This window comes from Scyliorhinus torazame, chromosome 11, assembly GCF_047496885.1.
Source record: "Scyliorhinus torazame isolate Kashiwa2021f chromosome 11, sScyTor2.1, whole genome shotgun sequence".
NCBI lineage: Eukaryota > Metazoa > Chordata > Chondrichthyes > Carcharhiniformes > Scyliorhinidae > Scyliorhinus > Scyliorhinus torazame.
The window spans coordinates 229,833,362-229,860,058 of record NC_092717.1 but is presented as its reverse complement, the minus strand read 5'-3'; the positions used below and the strand labels follow the sequence as shown (position 1 = coordinate 229,860,058).

Here is a 26,697-nt window from a genome sequence, read left to right as displayed (position 1 = left end):
CGTGGTAATTGACGGGACATCACTATTACAGAGACTTGCATTTAATTCCAGATTTTATCTGCTAGCTGCCTTGGTGGGATTTGAACCCTAATTCCTCACACATTAGCCCGGGCCTGCTGTTCCAGTGACATTACTACTGCGCCGTGGTGTCTCCTGAAATTCTCCCATTTTGCTATGTTAAAGGTGCTTTTTAATTGCAGGTTGTTGTTGGGGCTTTACTTACACTAATGGAACCTGCAATGCATGAGAGAGGGTACAGAAAAGATTCACGAGATTTGGTTGCAGGGATGAGGAACTTCAGCAGTGTGGATAGAATGGAGAAAGTGGGACAGTTCTTCGAGAAGAGAGGAGAATTGACAGAGGCGAGAAAAATCATGAGGGATCGGGGCAGAGTAAATAGGGAGAAATTGTTCCACTTAATGGAACCAGAGAGAACACTGATCTGAGGTAAACGGCAAAAGAAACAGTGGTGACATGAGGTAAACCTCTGTTACGCAGGGAGCGGTTAGGAGCCGGAATGCTTTGCCTGAGTGTGTGATGGAGGCAGATTCAGTTGTGGCTTTTAAAAAAGAACTGGACAAATATGTGAAGAGAAAACATTTGTATGGCTATGGGGGGGAAAAGCCGGACTGAGGGTGGGTTGCTCTTCTAGAGAGCCAGTATAGACTGGCTTCCTGTGCTGGAACCATTCTGTGATCCTACCTTCAGTGTACATGGTATCGGCCTGATTTTAACCCGAAGCGGGAATGAGAGGAGTGGGAGACGGGGAAGGCTGTGAGATAGAATCATACAGTACAGGAGGGGACCCTTCAGCCCATTATATCTGTACCAGGATTGACATCAACACCCCATCCAGACCTCAGCAGAGTTAGGTTTGGATGATATTAACTCCCCGGCTTCATCCGTGATTAGTCAGCAGCCAGTAGCAGAATGTAAATAATAGCGAGTGGACTTTGGGAGTGGGGTGGGCTCCACAGACGCGATTCACCCAAAAGGGAACAAAGTCCCTTTGCCAGCGCATTTAGCCGCCCATTTCCTGGCACTCGCAGTGTCGAGAGAATACAGGGGTATTCGATGCGGCTCATGTTGAATAAGGGGCCTGAACGGGAAACGCACAGCCAAGGCTGCACATAGACCCATTTTTTCTGCAGTGGGGAGCTCTGCTCGCCTGAACTCCCCATTGTAGCGAAAGATCGGGAAACCATTTTAAAATAAAATGAAATGAAAAATGAAAATCGCTTATTGTCACAAGTAGGCTTCAAATGAAGTTACTGTGAAAAGCCCCTAGTCGCCACATTCCGGCGCCTGTTCGGGGAGGCTGGTACGGGAATTGAACCGTGCTGCTGGCCTGCCTTGGTCTGCTTTCAAAGCCAGCGATTTAGCCCTGTGCTAAACAGCCCCTTTCTCCCAATCTCCAATCTCCGAGGCCCCCGAAACAATCACCGACCTACCCCCAAGCCCGAACGCAATATGGGAGGATCTGAGGCAAAGGAGCTGAATCCCAAAGCCTCAGGTACCTCGGGAATCTGCACATTAGAGTAAGGCTTACTGCCTTGCTCTAATATGAAGATTTGCTAACAAGGGATCCCACCCATTGTGGGCAGGATTCACATCACAACGTCTCGCGAGATTGCGTTGAATCTTGCGATGCATTGCGGGCCGGGAGGAAACCCACGCAGATATGGGGGAGGCCGTGCAGACTCCCCACTGACCGTGACCCAAGTGGGAATCGAACTTGGGACCCTGGCGCTGTGAAGCAACAGTGCTAACCACTGTGCTACCCTGCTGCAGTAACACAGTGGAATGGCATTCTGATTGACTATTTGGATTACTGTTTCAACGAACCAGCACAGGCTGAATGGTTATCGCGTGTGCATTATAATGTTGTGGCGCTCTGTTTTAATCTGTTATCTGGTTGATTGGCAGAATCTGAAGAAGCTGCTGGATAACAAGGGCGAAAGCAGCCAATCCAACATGGAACTCAGTGAACTCAATAATTTTGACTGGGTAAGATGCTCTGTTCAATTGGTCAATACTTCCGTGTTTATTAATATTTTAATACAACAAATTTTCTCATCTATCATCCACATAGGGGCTGGTTTAGCACACTGGGCTAAATCGCAGGCTTTTAAAGCAGGCCAGCAGCACGGTTCGATTCCCATACCAGCCTCCTCGAACAGGCGCCGGAATGTGGCGACTAGGGGCTTTTCACAGTAACTTCATTTGAAGCCTACTTGTGACAATAAGCGATTTTCATTTCATTTAAGCTCTTTTATAAATGGCATCATATTGCATTCAAGCATTTTGTATGTAACAGGGTGAATCATCATGGTGGCCAAGTCTGACAGAACATCAACAACATCCCTCCTCCCCTCTGCTACCTGATCCCAATCAACGGCAACAGGGCACAGATAGGCAAGTCACAGATGGTATTTAATACAGAAAAGGGAGAGGCTTGGAACTATTTCACCCTTCCTTCACTGTTGCTGGTTCACAGTTCTGGAGGACCCTTCCTAACAGCACGGTGTGTGTACCTACACCACGTGGGCTGCAGCAGTTCAAGAAGGCAGCTCACCACCACCTTATCGAGGGCGATTAAGGATGGCACTAAATGATGGCCTAGCCAGTGATGCCCACACCCCAACAAAAAGAATGTTAAAAAATGGCAATATAGACGCAAGACATGGTACTAAAGAGTGTGCAGGAACACAGAGGCCAGGGGCTGCATAGTTCAGAGAAGGTTCAGGGAACTTACTGGTTCAGAGACAGTTTACTAGACTATTACCAGGAATGAGCAGGCTGTCTTATGAGGAAAGGTTGTACAGGCTGGGCTTGTATCCACTGGAGTTCAGAAGAGTAAGAGGCCAATTGATTGAAACCCTTAAAATCCTGAGGGTTCCGGAGGCTGAGCATCTGGAGTCACATGTAGACAGGACCTGGTACGGACGGCAGATTTCCTTCTCTAAAGGGCATGAGTGAACCAGGTTGATTTAGCGACAATCAGTGATAGTCCCATTACTCAAATTAGTTTTATATTCCAGATTCATGAATTAAACTTAAATTCCATCAGCTGTGTGGTGGGATTTGAACCCAAGTCCACAGAACATTATGGGATTACTAGCCCAGTAACATTACCACTACAGATAAGGTAGATAAAGAATAAGAATAGCAGTTCCCCAGCCCCACCACCCTGGACTTAAATGGGGCAGAGGCAGGAAGGTATCAGGTACACCCCCCCCTCCCCCCTCAATTAAATGCTTCCCATCACACCTCAAGGGAGCAATAAACTCTACTCTTTGATTTCTCAGTCAAACACTACATCCAGCTGCTGACTCCTACTGCCTGTAACATACAGACACTGCATCGCCCCCTCATCCCCTAGCTCAGTCTTCATTCACCTGCCCAGCAGGACCCTGAGCCCTGCCGAAAAATAACGCTGCCAAACTCAACATGGTTATTTCTGCAAGGACAGAAGAAAGCTGGATGTGCACAGCAAGGGCATTCACCGGCTGAAGGAGAAGAGAGAGGCCAGTGTTTCATCAGCAAGCTGTTATTGCTTTTTTAATCATTCATGGGATTTGGCACCAGTGAAAAGGCCAGTATTTATTCCCCATCTTGATTGCCCCTGACTGAGGAGCAGCCTTGACCATTTCAGAGGGCAATTAATTGCCAACCACATTGCTGTGGATCTGGAGCTCAAACGACACAAGTACAGCAGATATCCACCCTTAAAGGGCATTAGTGAATCAGATGGGGTTTTATAATTAGCCAATAGTTACATGGTCATCATCACTGCTGCTGGCCTTTTATTTCAGAATGATTTATTATCTGAATTTAAATTCTCCAGCGACCATGGTGCGACCTTTGATCCAGCTCTCTGAATAGTCCTGATGAAGTTCGCTCATGGTGAGCTGGGTCGACCACTCCTTATTCTTTCCTGAAACTTGTCCAAGTATATTTGCTATCAGTCAGCTACAAGTGGGGAGAGTGAAACAAAGAGTTCACTGTAAACTACTTATAAACAGTGTCTTATCCAGCACATGACACAGCTGAGGAAAAACTGAGTTTGTATATGTTGACGTATGAAAATTGAGTACCACTGTTCACAAATAAAGGGTCAACATCTCAACACTACTGGAGAAAGTGCAGTGTGGATAAGGGACCAACCATGCCAGATGGTGCTCCTCTCCCTGTGCAGAGGGGTGTGTACCATGGTCCAAGCCACAGGGTGTGGCATTTCAGAATTCCATTCGGACCATTCCAGTTCTGTAAGCATGCGAGTGTGAGTGTGTGAGCAGGCGAGTGTGAGTGCACGAGTGTGAGCACGTGAGTGTGCGCATGCGAGTGTCTGCATGAGCGTGCGAGTGTCAGTGTGTGTGTGTCGCAGTTTGCAAGGATCAAGGAAGGGGTCAATGTCGGACTTTTAGGGTGTGGTTTTAAAAGGGGGGCCGACAGCACCTAGGGTGAAGGAGTATTTTACATTACCACCTTGCAGTTTAGTGAGAATAGCTTTGAGTGAGCAAAGAGACTGGTGTCATGGACAAATTAAGCTTGGAGAGGGCATGGAGGAAATAGCAGAATATCCCCTCAAGTCTGTTCCAGTATTCAACTGGACCATAACTGAACCCTATCTTAATTGTATCACTGCCGACCCATAGAATCTCTATAGCGCAGAAGGAGGCCATTCAGCCCATCGAGTCTGCACCTAACTTTGTTCCATTTTCCTCAATACCCTTGCCTAACAAAAATTATCAATGTTAGTTCGGAGATTTGCAGTTGATTCCACCTCACAGTACCTTGGGAGGAGATTTCCATGACCTTTTGTGTGATTAAGTGCTTCCTGACATCACACCGCTTGCCCCTTTGGACTTGCCCACCAGAAGAGTACCTATCTGCCCAATCAACTCGTCTCATCATTTTGAACATCACAGTTAGATTGCTGCATAATCACCTATATTCACGGGAAACAAGCAATTGTTACTTTCTGAGGGAAATAAAAACAGAACATGTGTGTGCTGGTCCCTTTTCTAGAAGAAGAGCCATTTTAAGCAGATAATTATCGTTCTGTCAACATTTTAGATTTGCGTATACCACTGAAGGTTGAATAACGTTCTCATAATGTGAATGAAAAATTTGTGTTTTTGACAGCTAAAGGTCTCTTTCAATTACATTAAAATATGCCTGGAGGTGGAATGGTGGCGCAGTGGTTAGCACTGCTCGCCTCACGGTGCCGAGCCCAGGTTCGATCTGTGGGGAGTTTGCATGTTCTCCCCGTGTCCACATGGGCCTCACCCCCACAACCCAAAGATGTGCAGGGTAGGTGGATTGGCCACACTAAATTGCCCCTTAATTGGAAAAATTAAAAAAATAATTAATTAAAATAATTTTTTTTAAAGTATGCCTAGAGAAAGTGTAAGGTGCACACAACATTTTGGGCAATAGCTATTTCTGTACCAATCTTTTCCTATATCCATTAATACAAGACCAGATGTAGCCTGTGTGCCCAACATCCCACCATCTTTACAAGTACCTGTTCTTTCATACAAACCTAGGGCTGCTATTCTGTCCTGCTACTGGTGAATTCTCTATTAATCCTCAGGATTTCTAGCAAGTTGACATTTATTGCACATCCCTATCTGTCTGTGGGACATTAAGAAACAATCATGTCGTGAGGGACTGGAGTGACATAATGGCCAAACCAGACAGCAATGGCAGGTTCCCTTCCCCGAAGGACAATAACTGGGTTTTTGCGACAACCTGGTATCCCTCTGGTCTCGGCCTGAAAATCACTAGATTTAATTTATCCAATTACCAAATTTGCCACAGAGGGATTTGAACTCAAATCCTTTGGCTTAATAATCGTAACATCCGACCGAGAATGTCACAGCGCTGAAGGAGGCTATTAGGCCCATCATGCTTGTACCAGCCCTGTCAAAGAGCTATCCAATTAACCCCATTCCCCACTCTCCCCCATAGCCCTTCAAGTTTTTCCTTTTCAAGATTATCTACAATTTCCTTTTGAAGGTTACTACTGACTCATTCAGGCAGTGCGTTCAGGTTGTGATAGCGCGCTGGGTAAAAACAAATTTACCGTAACTCTGTTTTGCTGGCAGCACGGTGGCGCAGTGGGTTAGCCCTGCTGCCTCATGGCGCTGAAGTCCCAGGTTCGATCCCGGCTCTGGGTCACTGTCCGTGTGGAGTTTGCACATTCTCCCCGTGTTTGCGTGGGTTTCGCCCCCACAGCCCAAAGATGTGCAGGCTAGGTGGATTGGCCACGCTAAATTGCCCCTTAATTGAAAAAAAATGAATTGGATACTCGAATTGGATACTCTTTTAAAAAAAAAAATTTAAAACTCTGTTTTGCTAATTATCTTCAATCTGTATCCCTGGTTCTTGAAACTCATCAGTGAAACAGTTTTTCCTTCTGTATTTACTTTAAACCCCTATCATTTGGAACACCTCCATTAAATCTCCCCTTAACCTGCTCTGCTCTAAGGAGAACAATCTCAGTTTTTCTAATCTCTCCACATAACTGACTATGATTTAGCAACATGGTGGCAGCATTGCTGCCTCACAGCGCCAGGAACCTGGGGTTAATTCCGGCCTCGGGTCACTGTCTGTGTGGAATTTGCACATTCACCCCGTGTCTGCATGGGTTTCCTCCGGGTGCTCTGGTTTCCTCACACAGTCCAAAGATGCGCCGTTTAGGTAGATTGACCGTGTTAAATTGCCCCTTAGTGTCCAGGAATGTGCAGGTTAGGTGGGGTTAGGGCGTGGGAATGGCCCAGGTAGGATGCTCTTTCAGAGGGTCAGTGCAGACTCGATGAGCCAATTGGTCTCCTTCTGCATTTTGGAGATTCTACAATCCTCGCCATTCAGATTATCCAGCCACATTGTCAGACTTAATAGACCAGCCTTTTGCTTAAGATTTGTGTAACGTTTTATTCCTTTGCAAAATGTTGCCATTCGTTTTCTTCTTCCTTCCAACTTTCACCTACGAGTTAGTAGACACCAGCCCATGTATGGCAAGAGCGGGCTGCAGTCAAACCCAGGCCCATAGTTACTGTGCCAGATGGTAGTTTCTCTCTCTCTCTCTCTCTCTCTCTCTCTCTCTCTCTCTAATGGACGCACAAAGGCGTTTCTCCTTGTCACCACTTCCAAAACATCATGAAACCCTTTTCCTTTCATTCTGACGGGATCACAGGAAGTGCAGCTTCCAACACTAAGAGCAACTATCTTCCACTTTCAGGCCTGCTTCTGGGTGCAAGTGATGAGAGATTTGCGGAATGGTGTAAAGCTGAAGAAGGTGCAAGAGAGGCAGTACAACCCCCTGCCAATTGAGTACCAGCTCACACCGTATGAAATGCTCATGGATGACATCCGATCCAGACGGTACACCCTGCGTAAAGTCATGGTGAGTCATTGCTACCAACCTGCTCCGGCATTGAGTGCTGCTTGGTTAGGAGATCTTTGTGCCTGTGTGTATGCGTGTGCTTAAGAGTCATAGAGTACCCCTATTTAAAAAAGGGTCTACACCTCACCCCTTATTCAGTAGGTTTCTCTGCAGCTCTGCACAGTGTTTAGTCCAAATGTCGGCAGGTGGGAGCTCCCAGCGAACGCAGGGTTAAAATCTTCAGGCTTCTGTGTAGCCAGAATTAACCAGCCATTATGCGTTAGGATTTTTATTGGCTAGGGTACAGTTAAAGACCTGGAGTTTTTATTGCCTTGTATAAATTTATAATGTGTGCTGAATATCAATGTTTTAGTTATAGTGGTTTATTTCTCAGCTTCCTGCACATATCTGCACCAGAAGTCACACAATTCCTCATATGACGTATGTATTTGCATTCTCAATCACACCAACCTCAACCACCAACCAGTGTTTAATCTGTGTGACAAAGGCCCCTTTCGGAGGCTTGTGGTTAATTATTATAACATTTAAATTAAATTTTGATTTGTTTTTTTTAACAAGAGCCAGGCACATGTACGTCAATTGTATAGTCACTGCTTGGCTCCATTTCAGCATAGTAGCATTGCATTGTGAAGCAGCTAGCAGGGCTGGGCTGAGTAAAGTGGTTTTAGACCACTGTATTGTCTAGTGTAAGGCAGTGCAGTCAGCCAGTCGAAAGAATGCAAGGAAAGTTAAGGGTTTGAAAAGGTCACTTGTCACAAATAAAATCACCCCCACACCTAAAATAGCAACGTTTTGAAAAGCCTTACCCCATTGTCTCTACTATCTCAACTTGCAGATTGTTCCAAACGTTTACCACTGTTGCAGTAACGGAACATTTCAGGTGTGAGTCAGTTTGCAGTGTTGATGGAGTGGTGTAAATCTTGTTAGAATGGTAATATGCTCAATCACCTCTGGTCATCAACTAATTGCAAATTTTTCACCGCTCCCGGTGCATGTTGGACTAATACTAGTGGAGAGAGTCAAAAGTCTACATGGATACCGACAATAAATGCATGTTTGTAAGTCTGGAAATGCCCCAAAACAGTCTAGGTTTGTTAGTCTTTGCTGAAGTGGAAGTGGGGCCCTGTGTGGTAGTCACCACTGTTGTATTATATTGTATATATGGGTATTACGGTAAGGCCCCTGTACTACAGGTATGGGGGTAGATCCCTGCCTTCTGGCTCCGCCCAGGAGGCGGAGTATAACTGTGTGTGATCTCCGAACAGCAGCCATTTCGTAAGCTGCTGCAGGAGGCCACACATCTCTGTGTAATAAAGCCTCAATTACATTCTACTCTCGTCTCGTCGTAATTGATAGTGCATCACCCTGTTTGTCTCTTCACACCATTCCCATAGACCAGCATTATTGTCCATCCCTAATTGCCCTTGAACTGAATGGCTTGCTAGGCCATTTCAGAGGACATTTTAAGAGTCACATGTAGGCCAGACCAGATATGGAGATTGGTGAACAATGGTTTCATGGACTTTAAATTCCAGGTTTTTATTGATTTCAAATTATTTTATTGTCAAAAGTATGAAGTTACTGTGAAAAGCTCCTAGTTGCCACATTCCGGCGCCTGTTCGGGTAAGCCGGTACGGGAATTGAACCCGCGCTGCTGGCCTTGTTCTGCATTACAAACCAGCTGTCTAGCCCAGAGTTAACCGGCCCGGGTTCCCAGGGCGTTACCCTAGGTCTCTGGATTACTAGTCCTGTGGCAACACCAGTACGTCACTGCCCCCCCTGTGGATCTTCCCGTACGTGCGGAGAAGGCCTGCTTCCTGTGTCTCAAGGCCCCTTCACCCATTCTGGAGGGTCTTGGCTGTTAGGAAAGAGTTAAGTTCCCCAACATTTGAATTAGAACTGGTGTTTTAATTGTTTTATTATTTAATAGATTTCACTTAATGTTTAAAGAGACTGCACCATATAAATAAAGGGAATACAGGTGGCACTGGATAAACCTGCATCTGACGAAGTCAAGATTTACTTTCTAGACTTATTGGCGGCGTTATCATTGGAACCACCATTTGGGTTACCTGGGGGTCATCCTGTGGTGCCCACATGACATTTGGGTCCTTCCTTTTGTTGATTTTGAGGCCGGTTCTCTTCGCTGGTGAGAATAGTCACCCTGTCGGATAACCGGGTCGGCCTGAGTCTTCGTTCATCTTCTCTTTCCTTTCTGCCTTGGGAGGCCCGATGGGCCTGATCATAATCTGGACATGCTGTTACTATTGCCAGTCTTCCCTTCCTGGACACGCTGTTACTATTACCAGTCTTCCCTTCCTGGACATGCTGTTACTATTGCCAGTCTTCCCTTCCTGGACATGCTGTTACTATTGCCAATCTTCCCTTCCTGGACACGCTGTTACTATTACCAGTCTTCCCTTCCTGGACATGCTGTTACTATTGCCAGTCTTCCCTTCCTGGACATGCTGTTACTATTGCCAGTCTTCCATTCCTGGTCACGCTGTTACTATTGCCAGTCTTCCCTTGCTGGACACGCTGTTACTATTGCCATTCTTCCCTTCCTGGACACGCTGTTACTATTGCCATTCTTCCCTTCCTGGACACGCTGTTACTATTGCCAGTCTTCCCTTGCTGGACACGCTGTTACTATTGCCATTCTTCCCTTCCTGGACACGCTGTTACTATTGCCAGGCTTCCCTTGCTGGACACGCTGTTACTATTGCCATTCTTCCCTTCCTGGACATGCTGTTACTATTGCCATTCTTCCCTTCCTGGACACGCTGTTACTATTGCCATTCTTCCCTTCCTGGACATGCTGTTACTATTGCCAGTCTTCCCTTCCTGGACATGCTGTTACTATTGCCAATCTTCCCTTCCTGGACATGCTGTTACTATTGCCAGTCTTCCCTTCCTGGTCATGCTATTACTATTGCCATTCTTCCCTTCCTGGACACGCTGTTACTATTGCCAGTCTTCCCTTCCTGGACATGCTGTTACTATTGCCAGTCTTCCCTCCCTGGACATGCTGTTACTATTGCCATTCTTCCCTTCCTGGACACGCTGTTACTATTGCCAGTCTTCCCTTCCTGGACATGCTGTTACTATTGCCATTCTTCCCTTCCTGGACACGCTGTTACTATTGCCAGTCTTCCCTTCCTGGACATGCTGTTACTATTGCCAATCTTCCCTTCCTGGACATGCTGTTACTATTGCCAGTCTTCCCTTCCTGGACACGCTGTTACTATTGCCAGTCTTCCCTTCCTGGACATGCTGTTACTATTGCCAGTCTTCCCTTCCTGGACACGCTGTTACTATTGCCAGTCTTCCCTCCCTGGACACGCTGTTACTATTGCCAGTCTTCCCTTCCTGGACACGCTGTTACTATTGCCAGTCTTCCCTTCCTGGACATAGAACATAGAAAATACAGCACAGAACAGGCCCTTCGGCCCACGATGTTGTGCCGAACCTTTGTCCTAGATTAATCATAGATTATCATTGAATTTACAGTGCAGAAGGAGGCCATTCGGCCCTTTGAGTCTGCACCGGCTCTTGGAAAGAGCACCCTACCCAAACTCAACACCTTCACCCAACACCAAGGGCAATTTGGACATTAAGGGCAATTTATCATTGGCCAATTCACCTAACCCGCACATCTTTGGATTGTGGGAGGAAACCGGAGCACCCAGAGGAAACCCACGCAGACACGGGGAGGACGTGCAGACTCCGCACAGTCAGTGACCCAAGCCGGAATCGAACCTGGGACCCTGGAGCCGTGAAGCAATTGTGCTATCCACAATGCTACCGTGCTGCCCTTGAGAACAAATAAATCTACACTATATCATTTAACCGTAATCCATGTACCTATTCAATAGCTGCTTGAAGGTCCCTAATGTTTCCGACTCAACTACTTCCACAGGCAGTGCATTCCATGCCCCCACTACTCTCTGGGTAAAGAACCTACCTCTGATATCCCTCCTATATCTTCCACCTTTCACCTTAAATTTATGTCCCCTTGTAATGGTTTGTTCCACCCGGGGAAAAAGTCTCTGACTGTCTACTCTATCTATTCCCCTGATCATCTTATAAACCTCTATCAAGTCGCCCCTCATCCTTCTCCGTTCTAATGAGAAAAGGCCTAGCACCCTCAACCTTTCCTCGTAAGACCTACTCTCCATTCCAGGCAACATCCTGGTAAATCTTCTTTGCACCTTTTCCAAAGCTTCCACATCCTTCCTAAAATGAGGCGACCAGAACTGTACACAGTACTCCAAATGTGGCCTTACCAAAGTTTTGTACAGCTGCATCATCACCTCACGGCTCTTAAATTCAATCCCTCTGTTAATGAACGCGAGCACACCATAGGCCTTCTTCACAGCTCTATCCACTTGAGTGGCAACTTTCAAAGATGTATGAACATAGACCCCAAGATCTCTCTGCTCCTCCACATTGCCAAGAACTCTACCGTTAACCCTGTATTCCGCATTCATATTTGTCCTTCCAAAATGGACAACCTCACACTTTTCAGGGTTAAACTCCATCTGCCACTTCTCAGCCCAGCTCTGCATCCTATCTATGTCTCTTTGCAGCCGACAACAGCCCTCCTTACTATCCACAACTCCACCAATCTTCGTATCGTCTGCAAATTTACTGACCCACCCTTCAACTCCCTCATCCAAGTCATTAATGAAAATCACAAACAGCAGAGGACCCAGAACTGATCCCTGCGGTACGCCACTGGTAACTGGGATCCAGGCTGAATATTTGCCATCCACCACCACTCTCTGACTTCTATCGGTTAGCCAGTTCGTTATCCAACTGGCCAAATTTCCCACTATCCCATGCCTCCTTACTTTCTGCATAAGCCTACCATGGGGAACTTTATCAAATGCCTTACTAAAATCCATGTACACTACATCCACTGCTTTACCTTCATCCACATGCTTGGTCACCTCCTCAAAGAATTCAATAAGATTTGTAAGGCAAGACCTACCCCTCACAAATCCGTGCTGACTATTCCTAATCAAGCAGTGTCTTTCCAGATGCTCAGAAATCCTATCCTTCAGTACCCTTTCCATTACTTTGCCTACCACCGAAGTAAGACTAACTGGCCTGTAATTCCCAGGGTTATCCCTAGTCCCTTTTTTGAACAGGGGCACGACATTCGCCACTCTCCAATCCCCTGGTACAACCCCTGTTGACAGTGAGGACGAAAAGATCATTGCCAACGGCTCTGCAATTTCATCTCTTGCTTCCCATAGAATCCTTGGATATATCCCGTCAGGCCCGGGGGACTTGTCTATCCTCAAGCTTTTCAAAATGCCCAACACATCTTCCTTCCTAACAAGTATTTCCTCGAGCTTACCAATCTGTTTCACACTGTCCTCTCCAACAATATCGCCCCTCTCATTTGTAAATACAGAAGAAAAGTACTCGTTCAAGACCTCTCCTATCTCTTCAGACTCAATACACAATCTCCCGCTACTGTCCTTGATCGGACCTACCCTCGCTCTAGTCATTCTCATATTTCTCACATATGTGTAAAAGGCCTTGGGGTTTTCCTTGATCCTACCCGCCAAAGATTGTTCATGCCCTCTCTTAGCTCTCCTAATCCCTTTCTTCAGTTCCCTCCTGGCTATCTTGTATCCCTCCAATGCCCTGTCTGAACCTTGTTTCCTCAGCCTTACATAAGTCACCTTTTTCCTCTTAACAAGACATTCAACCTCTCTTGTCAACCATGGTTCCCTCACTCGACCATCTCTTCCCTGCCTGACAGGGACATACATATCAAGGACACGTAGCACCTGTTCCTTGAACAAGTTCCACATTTCACTTGTGTCCTTCCCTGCCAGCCTATGTTCCCAACTTATGCACTTCAATTCTTGTCTGACAACATCGTATTTACCCTTCCCCCAATTGTAAACCTTGCCCTGTTGCACGTACCTATCCCTCTCCATTACTAAAGTGAAAGTCACAGAATTGTGGTCACTATCTCCAAAATGCTCCCCCACTAACAAATCTATCACTTGCCCTGGCTCATTACCCAGTACTAAATCCAATATTGCCCCTCCTCTGGTCGGACAATCTACATACTGCGTTAGAAAAGCTTCCTGGACACACTGCACAAACACCACCCCATCCAAACTATTTGATCTAAAGAGTTTCCACTCAATATTTGGGAAGTTAAAGTCGCCCATGACTACTACCCTATGACTTCTGCACCTTTCCAAAATCTGTTTCCCAATCTGTTCCTCCACATCTCTGCTACTATTGGGGGGCCTATAGAAAACTCCTAACAAGGTGACTGCTCCTTTCCTATTTCTGACTTCAACCCATACTACCTCAGTAGGCTGATACTCCTCGAACTGCCTTTCTGCAGCTGTTATACTATCTCTAATTAATAATGCCACCCCCCCACCTCTTTTACCACCCTCCCTAATCTTATTGAAACATCTATAACCAGGGACCTCCAACAACCATTTCTGCCCCTCTTCTATCCAAGTTTCCGTGATGGCCACCACATCGTAGTCCCAAGTACCGATCCATGCCTTAAGTTCACCCACCTTATTCCTGATGCTTCTTGCGTTGAAGTATACACACTTCAACCCCTCTCCGTGCCTGCAAGTACTCTCCTTTGTCAGTGTTCCCTTCCCCACTGCCTCATTACACGCTTTGGCGTCCTGAATATCGGCTACCTTAGTTGCTGGACTACAAATCCGGTTCCCATTCCCCTGCCAAATTAGTTTAAACCCTCCCGAAGAGTACTAGAAAACCTCCCTCCCAGGATATTGGTGCCCCTCTGGTTCAGATGCAACCCGTCCTGCTTGTACAGGTCCCACCTTCCCCAGAATGCGCTCCAATTATCCAAATACCTGAAGCCCTCCCTCCTACACCATTCCTGCAGCCACATGTTCAACTGCACTCTCTCCCTATTCCTAGCCTCGCTATCACGTGGCACCGGCAACAAACCAGAGATGACAACTCTGTCTGTCCTGGCTTTTAACTTCCAGCCTAACTCCCTAAACTTGTTTATTACCTCCACACCCCTTTTCCTACCTATGTCGTTGGTACCAATGTGCACCACGACTTCTGGCTGCTCCCCCTCCCCCTTAACGATCCTGAAGACACGATCCGAGACATCCCTGGCCCTGGCACCCGGGAGGCAACATACCTTCCGGGAGTCTCGCTCGCGACCACAGAATCTCCTATCTATTCCCCTAACCATTGAATCTCCTGCAACTATTGCTTTTCTATTCTCCCCCCTTCCCTTCTGAGCCCCAGAGCCAGACTCAGTGCCAGAGACCTGGCCGCTAGGGCCTTCCCCCGGTAGGTCATCCCCCCCAACAGCATCCAAAACGGTATACTTGTTTTGAAGGGGAACGGCCACGAGGGATCCCTGCACTTTCTGCCTGTTTGTTTTTTTCCCCCTGACTGTAACCCAGCTATTCTTGTCCTGTACCTTGGGTGTGGTTACCTCCCTGTAACTCTTCTCAATCACCCCCTCTGCCTCCCGGATGATCCGAAGTTCATCCAGCTTCAGCTCTAGTTCCGTAACACGGTCTTTGAGGAGCTGAAGTTGGGTGCACTTCCCGCAGGTATAGTCAGTGGGGACACCGGTGGTATCCCTCACCACCCACATCCTACAGGAGGAGCATGTAACTGGCCTAGCCTCCATCCCCTCTTACCTGACAGAATATAGCTGCCCTGTGGACTAACTAGATCTCCGCCCTCCGACCCTGCTCCCAGTCAGCTACACTTTCTGTAAACTCCTGGCTCTCTTCGCACTCTTTGCGGAAATGTCGGAAACAAAATGAAAGGAGCGCCTTATTCCCTCCTCACCTAACTCCCTCGGTCACCGAACTCTCACTATCGCACTCAAATGCACCAAATTCAGCACTCCCTCGGTCACCAAACTCTCACTATCGCACTCAAATGCACCAAATTCAGCACTCCCTCGGTCACCAAACTCTCACTATCGCACTCAAATGCACCAAATTCAGCACTCAGTGCAAACAAAGTCTGCACTGTAGGGGATCACTTTTATACTGTGAATCTAGCCTCTGAAAACCTGGCCTAATCCAATTAACTAATTAACAAGCTCCAGCTGCAAGTGCCTACAAGTAGAAGCCGGTTTAAAGCTTACTGAAAATTCACCTTCTTCTCAACCAAACAGCAACTTTTAAGTTAATTAACTAAATAAAAGAAAGACTAAACTTTAGATAAAAATGAAGCCTTATACTCCCTCGGTCACCAAACTCTCACTATCGCACTCAAATGCACCAAATTCAGCACTCAGTGCTGTTACTATTGCCAGTCTTCCCTTCCTGGACATGCTGTTACTATTGCCAGTCTTCCCTTCCTGGACACGCTGTTGCTATTGCAAGTCTTCCCTTCCTGGACACGCTGTTACTATTGCCAGTCTTCCCTTCCTGGACATGCTGTTACTATTGCCAGTCTTCCCTTCCTGGACACACTGTTACTATTGCCAGTCTTCCATTCCTGGACATGCTGTTACTATTGCCAGTCTTCCCTTCCTGGACATGCTGTTACTATTGCCAGTCTTCCCTTCCTGGACATGCTGTTACTATTGCCAGTCTTCCCTTCCTGGACACACTGTTACTATTGCCAGTCTTCCATTCCTGGACATGCTGTTACTATTGCCAGTCTTCCCTTCCTGGACACGCTGTTGCTATTGCAAGTCTTCCCTTCCTGGACACGCTGTTACTATTGCCAGTCTTCCCTTCCTGGACACGCTGTTACTATTGCCAGTCTTCCCTTCCTGGACATGCTGTTACTATTGCCAGTCTTCCCTTCCTGGACACGCTGTTACTATTGCCAGTCTACCCTTCCTGGACATGCTGTTACTATTGCCAGTCTTCCCTTCCTGGACATGCTGTTACTATTGCCAGTCTTCCCTTCCTGGACACACTGTTACTATTGCCAGTCTTCCCTTCCTGGACATGCTATTACTATTGCCATTCTTCCCTTCCTGGACACACTGTTACTATTGCCATTCTTCCCTTGCTGGACATGCTGTTACTATTGCCAGTCTTCCCTTCCTGGACATGCTGTTACTATTGCCAGTCTTCCCTTCCTGGACTTGCTGTTACTATTGCCAGTCTTCCCTTCCTGGACATGCTGTTACTATTGCCAGTCTTCCCTTCCTGGACATGCTGTTACTATTGCCATTCTTCCCTTCCTGGACACACTGTTACTATTGCCAGTCTTCCCTTCCTGGACATGCTGTTACTATTGCCAGTCTTCCCTTCCTGGACATGCTGTTACTATTGCCAGTCTTCCCTTCCTGGACTTGCTGTTACTATTGCCAGTCTTCCCTCCCTGGACACGCTGTTACTATTGCCAGTCTTCCCTTCCTGGACATGCTGTTACTATTGCCAGTCTTCCCTTCCTGGACTTGCTGTTACTATTGCCAGTCTTCCCTTCCTGGACACGCTGTTACTATTGCCAGTCTTCCATTCCTGGACTTGCTGTTACTATTGCCAGTCTTCCCTTCCTGGACACGCTGTTACTATTGCCATTCTTCCCTTCCTGGACACGCTGTTACTATTGCCAGTCTTCACTTCCTGGACATGCTGTTACTATTGCCATTCTTCCCTTCCTGGACATGCTGTTACTATTGCCAGTCTTCACTTCCTGGACACGCTGTTACTATTGCCAGTCTTCCCTTCCTGGACTTGCTGTTACTATTGCCAGTCTTCCCTTCCTGGACATGCTGTTACTATTGCCAGTCTTCCCTTCCTGGACACGCTGTTACTATTGCCAGTCTTCCCTCCCTGGACACGCTGTTACTATTGCCAGTCTTCCCTTCCTGGACATGCTGTTACTATTGCCATTCTTCCATTCCTGGACTTGCTGTTACTATTGCCAGTCTTCCCTTCCTGGACACGCTGTTACTATTGCCAGTCTTCCCTTCCTGGACATGCTGTTACTATTGCCAGTCTTCCCTTCCTGGACATGCTGTTACTATTGCCATTCTTCCATTCCTGGACTTGCTGTTACTATTGCCAGTCTTCCCTTCCTGGACACGCTATTACTATTGCCAGTCTTCCCTTCCTGGACATGCTGTTACTATTGCCATTCTTCCATTCCTGGACTTGCTGTTACTATTGCCAGTCTTCCCTTCCTGGACATGCTGTTACTATTGCCAGTCTTCCCTTCCTGGACATGCTGTTACTATTGCCAGTCTTCCCTTCCTGGACACACTGTTACTATTGCCAGTCTTCACTCCCTGGACATGCTGTTACTATTGCCAGTCTTCCCTTCCTGGACATGCTGTTACTATTGCCAGTCTTCCATTCCTGGACTTGCTGTTACTATTGCCAGTCTTCCCTTCCTGGACACGCTATTACTATTGCCAGTCTTCCCTTCCTGGACATGCTGTTACTATTGCCATTCTTCCATTCCTGGACTTGCTGTTACTATTGCCAGTCTTCCCTTCCTGGACACGCTGTTACTATTGCCAGTCTTCCCTTCCTGGACATGCTGTTACTATTGCCAGTCTTCCCTTCCTGGACATGCTGTTACTATTGCCAGTCTTCCCTTCCTGGACATGCTGTTACTATTGCCAGTCTTCCCTTCCTGGTCATGCTGTTACTACTGCCAGTCTTCCCTTCCTGGACACGCTGTTACTATTGCCATTCTTCCCTTCCTGGACACGCTGTTGCTATTGCCATTTTTCCTTCCTGGACATGCTGTTACTAATGCCATTTTTCCCTTCCTGGACACGCTGTTACTATTGTCAGTCTTCCCTTCCTGGACATGCTGTTACTATTGCCAGTCTTCCATTCCTGGTCATGCTGTTACTATTGCCAGTCTTCCCTTCCTGGACACGCTGTTACTATTGCCAGTCTTCCCTTCCTGGACATGCTATTACTATTGCCATTCTTCCCTTCCTGGACATGCTGTTACTATTGCCAGTCTTCCCTTCCTGGACACGCTGTTACTATTGCCAGTCTTCCCTTCCTGGACATGCTGTTACTATTGCCATTCTTCCCTTCCTGCACATGCTGTTACTATTGCCATTCTTCCCTTCCTGGACACGCTGTTACTATTGCCATTCTTCCCTTCCTGGACATGCTGTTACTATTGCCAGTCTTCCCTTCCTGGACACGCTGTTGCTATTGCAAGTCTTCCCTTCCTGGACACGCTGTTACTATTGCCAGTCTTCCCTTCCTGGACACGCTGTTACTATTGCCAGTCTTCCCTTCCTGGACATGCTGTTACTATTGCCAGTCTTCCCTTCCTGGACACGCTGTTACTATTGCCAGTCTACCCTTCCTGGACATGCTGTTACTATTGCCAGTCTTCCCTTCCTGGACATGCTGTTACTATTGCCAGTCTTCCCTTCCTGGACACACTGTTACTATTGCCAGTCTTCCCTTCCTGGACATGCTATTACTATTGCCATTCTTCCCTTCCTGGACACACTGTTACTATTGCCAGTCTTCCCTTCCTGGACATGCTGTTACTATTGCCAGTCTTCCCTTCCTGGACTTGCTGTTACTATTGCCAGTCTTCCCTTCCTGGACATGCTGTTACTATTGCCAGTCTTCCCTTCCTGGACATGCTATTACTATTGCCATTCTTCCCTTCCTGGACACACTGTTACTATTGCCAGTCTTCCCTTCCTGGACATGCTGTTACTATTGCCAGTCTTCCCTTCCTGGACATGCTGTTACTATTGCCAGTCTTCCCTTCCTGGACTTGCTGTTACTATTGCCAGTCTTCCCTCCCTGGACACGCTGTTACTATTGCCAGTCTTCCCTTCCTGGACATGCTGTTACTATTGCCAGTCTTCCCTTCCTGGACACGCTGTTACTATTGCCAGTCTTCCATTCCTGGTCACGCTGTTACTATTGCCAGTCTTCCCTTCCTGGACACGCTGTTACTATTGCCAGTCTTCCCTTCCTGGACACGCTGTTACTATTGCCAGTCTTCCATTCCTGGACTTGCTGTTACTATTGCCAGTCTTCCATTCCTGGTCACGCTGTTACTATTGCCAGTCTTCCCTTCCTGGACACGCTGTTACTATTGCCAGTCTTCCCTTCCTGGACATGCTGTTACTATTGCCAGTCTTCCATTCCTGGACTTGCTGTTACTATTGCCAGTCTTCCCTTCCTGGACATGCTGTTACTATTGCCAGTCTTCCCTTCCTGGACACGCTGTTACTATTGCCATTCTTCCCTTCCTGGACATGCTGTTACTATTGCCAGTCTTCACTTCCTGGACACGCTGTTACTATTGCCAGTCTTCCCTTCCTGGACTTGCTGTTACTATTGCCAGTCTTCCCTTCCTGGACACGCTGTTACTATTGCCAGTCTTCCCTTCCTGGACACGCTGTTACTATTGCCAGTCTTCCCTTCCTGGACATGCTGTTACTATTGCCATTCTTCCCTTCCTGGACATGCTGTTACTATTGCCAGTCTTCCCTTCCTGGACACGCTGTTACTATTGCCAGTCTTCCCTTCCTGGACACGCTGTTACTATTGCCAGTCTTCCCTTCCTGGACACGCTGTTACTATTGCCAGTCTTCCCTTCCTGGACATGCTGTTACTATTGCCATTCTTCCCTTCCTGGACACGCTGTTACTATTGCCAGTCTTCCCTTCCTGGACATGCTGTTACTATTGCCAGTCTTCCATTCCTGGACTTGCTGTTACTATTGCCAGTCTTCCCTTCCTGGACATGCTGTTACTATTGCCAGTCTTCCCTTCCTGGACACGCTGTTACTATTGCCATTCTTCCCTTCCTGGACATGCTGTTACTATTGCCAGTCTTCACTTCCTGGACACGCTGTTACTATTGCCAGTCTTCCCTTCCTGGACTTGCTGTTACTATTGCCAGTCTTCCCTTCCTGGACACGCTGTTACTATTGCCAGTCTTCCCTTCCTGGACACGCTGTTACTATTGCCAGTCTTCCCTCCCTGGACACGCTGTTACTATTGCCAGTCTTCCCTTCCTGGACATGCTGTTACTATTGCCATTCTTCCATTCCTGGACTTGCTGTTACTATTGCCAGTCTTCCCTTCCTGGACACGCTGTTACTATTGCCATTCTTCCCTTCCTGGACATGCTGTTACTATTGCCAGTCTTCCCTTCCTGGACATGCTGTTACTATTGCCATTCTTCCATTCCTGGACTTGCTGTTACTATTGCCAGTCTTCCCTTCCTGGACACGCTATTACTATTGCCAGTCTTCCCTTCCTGGACATGCTGTTACTATTGCCATTCTTCCATTCCTGGACTTGCTGTTACTATTGCCAGTCTTCCCTTCCTGGACATGCTGTTACTATTGCCAGTCTTCCCTTCCTGGACACACTGTTACTATTGCCAGTCTTCCCTCCCTGGACATGCTGTTACTATTGCCAGTCTTCCCTTCCTGGACATGCTGTTACTATTGCCAGTCTTCCATTCCTGGACTTGCTGTTACTATTGCCAGTCTTCCCTTCCTGGACACGCTATTACTATTGCCAGTCTTCCCTTCCTGGACATGCTGTTACTATTGCCATTCTTCCATTCCTGGACTTGCTGTTACTATTGCCAGTCTTCCCTTCCTGGACACGCTGTTACTATTGCCAGTCTTCCCTTCCTGGACATGCTGTTACTATTGCCAGTCTTCCCTTCCTGGACATGCTGTTACTATTGCCAGTCTTCCCTTCCTGGTCATGCTGTTACTACTGCCAGTCTTCCCTTCCTGGACACGCTGTTACTATTGCCATTCTTCCCTTCCTGGACACGCTGTTACTATTGCCATTTTTCCTTCCTGGACATGCTGTTACTAATGCCATTTTTCCCTTCCTGGACACGCTGTTACTATTGTCAGTCTTCCCTTCCTGGACATGCTGTTACTATTGCCAGTCTTCCATTCCTGGTCATGCTGTTACTATTGCCAGTCTTCCCTTCCTGGACACGCTGTTACTATTGCCAGTCTTCCCTTCCTGGACATGCTATTACTATTGCCATTCTTCCCTTCCTGGACATGCTGTTACTATTGCCAGTCTTCCCTTCCTGGACACGCTGTTACTATTGCCAGTCTTCCCTTCCTGGACATGCTGTTACTATTGCCATTCTTCCCTTCCTGCACATGCTGTTACTATTGCCATTCTTCCCTTCCTGGACACGCTGTTACTATTGCCATTCTTCCCTTCCTGGACATGCTGTTACTATTGCCATTCTTCCCTTCCTGGACATGCTGTTACTATTGCCATTCTTCCCTTCCTGGACATGCTGTTACTATTGCCATTCTTCCCTTCCTGGTCATGCTATTACTATTGCCATTCTTCCCTTCCTGGACATGCTGTTACTATTGCCAGTCTTCCCTTCCTGGACATGCTGTTACTATTGCCAGTCTTCCCTTCCTCTCCGCTCGTTAGAATTGTGGTTTGTCTTGGGCCAGGGTTTAGGGTTTCGTTGAGTTATGCAAATTCCCTGGATCTCCTCCTAGATCTGGGATTTCATGCATCTTCTTCCGTTTTTGCGAGGGAGGGTATGTCAAATCAGATCCTTGCTCCTACATGGGTGCAGGTGGCCATGGAGTCCAGGAGAAGAAGGTTGTGCCGGATCTTTGAATGATGATATTAAGCCAATTGTGATGCCGTTCGCCGGTTCCACACTGTCCTTGTGCGGGTTAAGCCGTATCTGCTTATTTTTTTGCCCTTGCTTGTTTCGGGTGCTGTATTATTTCGTAATTTTGCCGCATTAGGGGCCGGTTTAGCACACTGGGCTAAATCGCTGGCTTTTAAAACAGACCATGGCAGGCCAGCAGCACGGTTTGATTCCCGTACCAGCCTCCCCGAACAGGTGCCAGAATGTGGCGACTAGGGGCTTTTCACAGTAACTTCATTTGAAGCCTACTTGTGACAATAAGTGATTTTCAGTTTCATTATTTTTTTCAAAAAAATGTAAAATCTCAATAAATAATTATTTAAAAGAAACAGAAGGCCCGTAACCAGAGTACACAGACTGAAGACAATTCTCAAAAAAGCCAGGGGGAAGATGAGAAGAATGTTTTTTACTCAGTGAGTTATTATCGTCTGGGAAGCATTGTCTGACAGGCTGGTGGAAGAAAAGACAATGGCATTTTTCGAAATGTTTAATGCTTGAAGTAGAAAAATGTGCAGGACCGTAGGAGTGAGTGGCACTGATCGGAAAGCCCTTTCAAAGTGTTAGCACACGGATTAAAGGCCAAATGCCCTCCTGCTATGCTGTATGATTCGATGATGCAAAGAAGGAACATAATGAGCCAGAAATTGCTGGAACGGCGGATGTTAGCCGTGAAAAAAGGTCATTTGGGCTGTGCAGCTCCCTGTTCATATTGAAGTTGCTTCACTACATGAGAGGGGGATGTCAACCTGCTGTTCCATGCAAGGGCCAATGGAGGAATCAGTTGTTCCATACAACACATACCTATAACTGTGTCTAATAAGTTTTATGAACTTCGGTGAAGTCACTTGGCATACATAGCCTGACACACTCAGAACTTAACTGAGACATTAATGAATAGACTGGATATTGCTAAGAGGAATGAAAGGCAAATTACATCAATGGTGCAATGTGAATTCTAAAAGAACCACTCAAAAGTTAATAAGTTGAGTATTAATTAAAGTGTATGGCCCCTGAAGAGTTTTAAATGAGCTGCTCGACCAAAAGGAAATGAATTGAGTCAAATAATAATTCCAGTTACTGTGGTTATGATCCCAGTTGGTGTTATAACTGGATGGGAAGACCCCAGGATGGAGCCCTGGCCTGGCTCAAAAGACCGTGGGCGGGATTCTCCGTTGGCCGACGCCGAAATCGGGGCATGCGATCAGGCGGAGAATTGCTCCCAACGCTGAAGTCGCAGCAGGCACTGGTTTGTCACCGAATCACAATGTTCCGCCTCCTCGAAAACAGCGCCATTGCGACGCACGGCGCCTGTAGTTGCAACCGCGTTCGCATCTCATTAGTGGGCCCACCCGCAATGCTCTGCCTCCGATCGGTCGAGTACCCGAGGGCGCGGTCCACGTGTGCTCTCAAAAATCATGCACCTGGCGTGGTAGCTGTGGAGAGAGAGAGAAGGCGCTCAGACAGTGTCCAGCACCGCCATATTTCACCAACATTCGTGCCGCTGGCCGTGGGGGGCTTCTGCCAGGGCTGGGGGGAGTGGTGAACAATACCTTGGTCTCTGTTCACTTAACTGCAGACTTCCTAAACACTCTTTCTGTCCCAATTCCCTGGTTATCTGGACTGTAATTTATACTTTAGGAAACCTGCCTCTTTGCAACTCCTGTCCTGTCCAGTATTTCTTCTGGAAGAATGAAAGATGTTCACTCTCTCAAGTTCCTGTCTCCAACTACACTCAAATCAGCTGAAGTAAAACGGAAAAGTTTTTTACCTTACAAGGACCTCCAGTTACAAAGCAACACCCAAATGATTATGCCTTTTATTTATTCTTCTCACCGTAGCCCTCTCTAGGCACAATAAAAACACAATTGATGACAACCAACCCCCACACATACAAACACCTTTGTCCAGCATGAATCTAACTTTAGGTTTTACCATTCCAGGCACAGCAACATTAAATTGAAAGTCTAATGATGACATTATCGATTTCTACATGTGACTTCATGTACTCTGAGTGACTCGGTAACACTACAAACAGAGCTGGCTGGGTTTTAAGTTGTAGTGAGGAAACCAAAAAGAGGGAAAAATTATTCATCATTATCTGTCTGGCTGGCATTAGTCCATGACAGTATCGGTAGGAGTGAGCACTGCACGACCTTGTGGAGACAAAGTCCCCGTCTTCACACTGAGGATATCCTCCATCGTATTAAATGGGATAAATTCAGAACAGATCTAGCACCTCAAGACTGTGGGCCATCAGCAGCAGCAGAATTGTACTTGGCCACAATCTGTAACCTCATGACCCGGCATATCCCCCATTCTACCATTACCACCGATCCAGGCGATGGAGAGCCTCTGGCTGGCAGTTCTCAGGGTTTGGGATTTCAGCCCTTGGGCCTTTAATCCAGGGGATGACCTGACACTGGCCACATAAATGCCTGATGGGCACTTAATACGAGTCCGTGTTCCCCAATGGAGACAATATCGGGTTCCCGCTGGATCTCCAGACAGCGGGCAAGACCCCTTCATGTACATTAAATTCCGGCCACATTTAGGGTGCTTCAAAAGAACCACCAACAGTAGAATCTGCTGCTGCTCCTCTTTGAGAAGAGGGACTGCTACTTAATTGTGCTTCTGCTGTCCATAGCCTAACTTTGACCAAGTCCTATTTACCCATTACCCTTTATACCCGTTTCAAGGGGATATGGTAGCATAGTGGTTACTAGTAATCCAGAGACCTTGATTAACCACCCAAAGACAGGGCGGCACGTGCCGCAGTGGTTAGCACTGGGACTACAGCGCTGAGGACGAGGGTTCGAATCCTGGCCCTGGGTCACTGCCCGTGTGGAGTTTGCACATTCTCCCCGTGACTGCGGGGGTTTCACCCCCACAACTCAAAGATGTGCAGGTTAGGTGGATTGGCCATGTTAAATTGCCCCTTAATTGGAAAAAAAATAATTTGGTACTATAAATTTTTAAAAAAACACCCAAAGGCAGGAGTTCGAAACCCATCCACCACAGTTGGGGAAGTTAAAATGAATAAATCAGGAATAAAAAGTTGGAATTGTCAACGGTGCCCAGTGAGCGACTGGATTGTTGTAAAATCCAATCTTTACCCGGTTTGGCTTGAATGGGACTCCAGACCCTAGCAATGTGGTTGACTCTCAATTGTCCCTTAAATGCCCCAGTAAGCCACTCAGTTACACTCAAGAAGGTTGTTCATCGTCATCTTCCCAAGGCCCATTGAGAATGGGCCGCAAATGCTGACCTTCCTAGTGGCACCCACATCCCATGAATGCATACTTTTTTTAAAATTGCCCTTTTACTTTTCTCTTCAAAAATGTTTATTGTAGTCTGTTTTATACTTAAATGTTTGAGATGTAAACTTGTTTTACAAAATAAAGCAAGGCACAAGTACAAATAAAACCTCTGGCATAATCTGCAGTTCAAGGTTCGGTATTATTAAGTGGTTAGCACTGCTGCTTCATGGCGCCAAGGACCTGGGTTTGATTCCGGGTCTCTGTCCATGTGGAGTTTGCATATTCTCCCTGTGTCTGCGTGGGTCTCACCCCCATAAGCCAAAGACTTGCTGGGTAGGTAGATTGGCCACGCTAAATTGCCTTTTAATTAGAAAAAAAAGAATTGGGTACTTTACATTTTTTTTTTAAAAAGTGTATGTACGTCATACTTGACAGGCGCATTTGCGTTTGTTGCTGCCCTCTGCTGGCAGCAACTAACGAAACACAAATCAGTCCTCACAACAACTTGACTTAATACAACTTTTATTTAAACAGTCACATAAATTTCAAGACTCACAACTTGAACTCAGAATACTACCTGAGAGAGAGAACTTAGCTAGGCTCACTCTGGAGGGTATTGAGATGTGAGTTTCCAAATTCAGGAACTTGTTTCGCGAATGTTGATCCCAGGTTTATCGCTGCTGAGATCTTAAAATGTCCTGTGTTTTATACAGTTTTAGTTCTTGGTTTATAGATCATCCATATAAACAATCCGGAGCCTTGTTTTCGTGTTTGAAAACAAAGTGTTATCAGTGAAATGTCCAGTTGCAAGTTGTTCTGTCGGTTCCCACAAAAGTCATTCTGCTTCACACACAAGTCTGTTAGCCTCTTTTTCCCATCATGCCTAGCAACGTTACAACGTGTTTTCCTCATCGCGTTGATTTTGATACTTTTAAACGGAAAATAGATTTTAACTCTTAAGGCCCAGGCGAGTATGATGTTTCTCCTGATTTTAAAAACTTGAGGGTAATGAAAAGACGCATTCATATATTCTAGCCGATTATTTGTTGACATCTGGAGACTAAGTAAATAATGCTGAATAAACATGCAGTTCTGAAAATGCTCCTTGTAACCTACTTCTCTGAACAAGCTCATGGTTACGTGTCCTAATATCTCCTTATGTGGTTCAGTATCGAATGCTTCTGTGAAGTGCCCAGGGACTTGTGTTGAAGCCACCATTTAAATACAAGTTGTTGTTATTGTTACCTGAGAGAGGATTAAATATTGCAAACAATGAAAATTGGGAAGCATGTTATTAAGCTTCTAAAGGATGATCCCATCTGTACTTTTTCAGAAATTGGAAACCATATATGTTTGTGCTGAATGTGTGTGATAATACATTATCATGTTGAATAATGTGGGC

General features: G+C 46.5%; 1 protein-coding gene across 5 annotated transcripts in view; it reads left to right on the top strand.

The window, feature by feature from the left end:
- The window catches only part of LOC140385838 (protein spire homolog 1-like), a 310,369-nt gene that overhangs the window by 179,138 nt on the left and 104,534 nt on the right, over positions 1–26,697 (top strand). For all 5 annotated transcript variants that reach the window (XM_072468412.1, XM_072468413.1, XM_072468414.1 and 2 more), the window contains exons 5-6: positions 1,927–2,007; positions 7,250–7,414. In XM_072468412.1, the coding sequence (XP_072324513.1) occupies positions 1,927–2,007; positions 7,250–7,414 (246 nt within the window). The remainder of the gene's footprint in view (positions 1–1,926; positions 2,008–7,249; positions 7,415–26,697) is intronic.